At 35.9% G+C, this 4286-nt stretch overlaps 1 protein-coding gene and 1 pseudogene across 2 annotated transcripts; one reads left to right on the top strand and one right to left on the bottom strand.

The window, feature by feature from the left end:
• The first annotated feature begins 625 nt into the window (after positions 1–625).
• LOC108369805 (transcription factor Adf-1-like) lies at positions 626–2300 on the top strand. Of its 2 annotated transcripts, XM_017624997.1 has the most exons (6): positions 626–727; positions 805–1101; positions 1169–1305; positions 1366–1522; positions 1677–2089; positions 2145–2300. In XM_017624997.1, exons 2-5 carry the CDS (start codon positions 1040–1042, stop codon positions 2083–2085), a joined length of 765 nt encoding a protein of 254 aa, XP_017480486.1. In that variant the 5' UTR covers positions 626–727; positions 805–1039; the 3' UTR covers positions 2086–2089; positions 2145–2300. The 2 variants fall into 2 exon arrangements, with proteins under 2 accessions (XP_017480486.1, XP_017480485.1); XM_017624996.1 differs by having other exon boundaries at positions 626–1101.
• A 752-nt stretch (positions 2301–3052) lies between these two features.
• LOC108369806 (putative nuclease HARBI1) lies at positions 3053–3971 on the bottom strand (annotated as a pseudogene).
• Between the last annotated feature and the right edge of the window lie 315 nt (positions 3972–4286).

Raw genomic sequence — 4286 nt, 5'->3', positions numbered from 1 at the left:
TCGCAAACGCAAATGTTATTGACAAAGAAAAAAGAGAGTCAACCCGATATACATTGGAGAGCCTAAGAATAATGCAAAGAAGAGAAAATACTATGAACAGAAAGGAAGATATAGACAACATGGCGGCCGCATACATTTCATGTTTATGATTATAAACTAACTTTTAGTATTGACAAAGCTACCACAAAAGTTGGTATAGATTATTAGTAAGTATTTTGCTTTCAATAATTCGTGTGTATTAATGTTAAAACATTGTGAGTTAAATTGTTTGTCCTCAAACTCAATCTGTGGTTTTTCTAGTCATTTTTAATTCCATATATATATATGTTTTTATGTTTCCATTTATTATTTTTATTATAATGTGTTTTTGTATTTTATGGTTCATGACAGATCTAATTAAACGGAATTGCCTTTGAAGAAGCTAAAAATGTTATAGCGAAACGTTGTTCCAGAAAGTGAAATAACGTAGTTTTATTTGCACAAAACATTTCGATCAGACCAGCCTGGTAACATACAATTGAATAAATTACGAACTGATCGGATAATAAAATATATAGAATAATTAAAATACTTTTTTGCCAAAGGTCCAATTTCGAACTTCGGAGGCTCATACATATCTCGATTTCGGAGGTTAACTTAGAAAAACGGAGAAATGACTTTTTTAATTATAACTCAATCCCTTAAAAAAAGTTCGTTTGGTCGAATACCTAGCCATGTGCTGTACAGTGTAATTATTCAAGTCGATTCGGCAGTTTTTTTGTTCAAAGCATTGACATACTAACATACATTTTTTATATGTGACAGGGAAAATTAAAAGGACTCACGCACAGTGCCGCCTAAAGCGCTGGTTATACTTGCATTGTGCTGCAGCGCATAACATGTGTATTGTCACATATCGAATCTGTTTAATGAGTTTTGCACACAGACGATTATCCGACGCAGCGCATGACAGGGCATGACAGCGAAGTCTGGTGAATTTTGATTTTTGCCTATGTGACATTTGCAAAGAGAGCTGACGCTCTCATTTGTGCACTGCCATATGTCATTTACACCGAGATTTGACATTCGACATTTGGAAAGCGGCAAAAAAAGCGGGCGAATGTAAGTATGAAATTATTTATGAGAAATATTAAATTTTAATTGTTGTATTGTTTTTATATTATTTCAGAATGATTGATGACGAAAGGCTGGTCGATTTGGTGCGGGCGAATGATGCCATATACAATAAAAGAAGCCTGTCATATAGATTTCCGGAAAAAAAGAAGGCGGCGTGGGCAAGTGTGGCACAAGAGCTGGGTGCAACAGGTTTGTAAAATTTTAATTATATGCATTTTCAATCCATTTATTATTATGATATACCTACAGAAGATCAGTGTACCAGACGTTGGCAGTCCTTGCGGGAAAGGTATTCCCGAGAACTAAAAAGATTAGATGCACCATCGGGGAGTGCGGCCGCACTGACGGAAACATGGCCATTGTTTGAAAGCATGGGCTTCCTTAAAGAATTTGTAAAGCCCAGGGCGTAGGTGTTTAATTTCTTTACATTAGTGGTATTCACCGAATTGAGCAAGTGGCCTGGCACTCTGGCAGCCCACTTGCTCACTTTGGTGAATAGCACTATTAAGTTTTATTCACTGTGTTTTATTTAATAACATTAAAACAATTTACATTTTAAGAACACGATGTACAACGAATATTTTATCCGAATTTCCTACATCTCCACCTTCGCCAACACTTTCTTCGTCATTTTCGTTGACAGAGACGTTAATGTTTACCGGTTCACCTGATGCAGTGGAGGCGACGTTCTCAACTGAGGAGTTGGCACGTGAGCAACCAACGCCGACAACTTCTCAAAAGAAGCGAAAACGGCAGGAAAGCGATGCAGATGGGGAATTCCGTGAAGCATGTCAATTGTATAAAGACATGTGTAAGGAGCGGGTAGCACAAAAAGGAAGCCAGACCATACGTGCTTTCGGGCAAATGATTGGGTCCACAGTCAGTGAGATGAGTGAAGCGAAACAGGTGAAGGCGATACAAGTCGTCACAAATACCATCGTGACCATCAAATTGGAGCCTGAAGAATAGGAAGGTAGGCTGAACCCATATACTGCAGTGTTTTTAAATTAAAGGTTGTTTCTTTGCAGGTCGCAACTCTTAAGTCATAGCTTTTAGACGCTAATATATATTGAGTTAAACTCGGCACTGAATTTGTTGATTAAAAATCGAAGTGTATTAGAATATTTCTGTTTTTTAAGTTACAAAAACGTTTTTGAAAATGGTTAAAATAGTTTGATTAAAAATCGAAGTGTATTAGAATATTTGTGTTTTTTATGTTACAAAAACGTTTTTGAAAATGGTTAAAATAGTTTACATTTTTAAATCAGCAATACAAAAACAATTTTTAATTGTTAAATCTTAGGTTGCATACGTTCAGTATGTAAAAAATGGGCAGATGGTGATTTTTGAGTAAATATTTTACAAACTTTTCAAATAATTTTTTTTTTTTAATAGTGTATGAATATCCAAAAAATATTCAAGTTTTCATCAAAATTTTAAAGTTTGTAACCTGAATTTTTTTAAAAGGTTTTAGTATGCAGTTTTTGAAGCCTCTAAAAATTCGCGTTGATTTGTGATAACTTATCTATTAACGATCTTTGCTGTTTTTGTATACAAATAATATTTTATTGAAAAAAACTCGGAGTACATACTATAAAAAAAAACAATGCAAATCAACGCAAATTGTTGCAAAAAAAAATTCTAAAAAATCAACGGTAACTTTTAGCGACTTGAAACTTGCACTTTGTTATAATAAAATTGAATGGGCTACAAAACTGCATACCCGAAAATTATCTAAATATTCTAATTAAAAATTTTGATGACAATTTTTTGAAGTTTGATTATTTTTTTTGCAAGTTGTGCAAGCTTTGCAACTTTTGTTATTGTGGTTTCTGATATAGATTGAATTATATTTTAAATGAAAATTATTAAAAATAAATAAATAAACATAATTTGCAAGCAATATCGTTTTGAATTTCGTTGCTAATTAGTTGCACGCATCTGTATGTATCTAATAATATTTTAATTAATAACAATTTAATGGTTGAAGAGTGCCCTATCACAGCTGCCGATTCAAAAACGCTCTATCTTAGCACATTTTCAATGTATTTTCAGCTGAGTTAGGGCGTTTTTAAACCAAATTCTGACATAGGGCGTTCTTCAATCAAATTCCGAAGTAGGGCTTTTAGTTATTGCTGTTACTGAAAAGGGACGCTCCTTGATTTAAGAAATAATGTGCTAATGTGTCCCTTAAACGGTATGCAGATTTACTTGCGTTGCGCCTATGTGACGAGATAGAAGGCAATGGGCCACCAAGGTTTTCCAAATCATGACGCCATTCTCCATGTACCGTTCCTTGCTCCGTGTCATCTCTGTCCACGAAATTGTCTAGGCAGTACCAACGCTCTAGATCGTGGAGCATAACGAAGTTGTGTAGAACTAAGCACGCTAAAACGATCTTTTCGCAATTCTCTGGACTACAATCTATTACTTTGCGAAGGACACGCCAGCGGGCTGTTAAGATATCAAAGCTGTTTTCAATTACCCGGCGAGCTCGCGACAACCGGTAATTAAAAACTGTTTTGTATCGCGGGAGTTGAGATCCAGGGTAAGGTCGCATCAAATTTTCTTTCAACGGGAATGCCGCATCGCCCACAAAAAAATGTGGAAATACTTCTGTGGTCTCACGGCACAAAGGCGTTGAGGGCGGTAATGGCAAACTATTGCTCAGGAGCCCGTCCAAAATCAGTTTGTTGGAAAATACCTTAAAGATTACAATTAGTGAAGTTTAATAGATTTACAAAAAATTAGTGTTACCTCCATCGCTTTGTCCACCATAACTTCCAATGCTAGCCGAGGTAAACGTATACTTGGCGTCGCAGGTTGCCATCAACACAATACTATAAAACTTTTTATAGTTATAGTACAGGGAACCTGAATTTTTTGGACACGTAATAGCAACGTGTTTTCCGTCGATCGCTCCAACACAATTTGGCATATTCCAAAGCTTAAAAAAGTCCTCCGCGATGTCTGTGTATTGTGCCACCGTGGGTTCGCTGAGATATATTGGAGATAGTTCGGTCCATAACATTTCACACGTCTCCAATACAATATTGCGAACCGTAGTTTTCCCCAGCTTGTGCATTGAAGCGATGATTTCGAACGGGGTGCCGTGCGCGAGGTACCTTAAAGACACAAAGTAATTACAATGTTTGTAAGTAAAAACTATA

Source organism: Rhagoletis zephyria, unplaced genomic scaffold, assembly GCF_001687245.7.
Source record: "Rhagoletis zephyria isolate East Lansing unplaced genomic scaffold, Rhagoletis_zephyria_1.1 Rzeph_scaffold_03857, whole genome shotgun sequence".
Taxonomy (NCBI): Eukaryota; Metazoa; Arthropoda; class Insecta; order Diptera; family Tephritidae; genus Rhagoletis; species Rhagoletis zephyria.
This window is presented reverse-complemented; position numbering and strand designations above follow the sequence as displayed.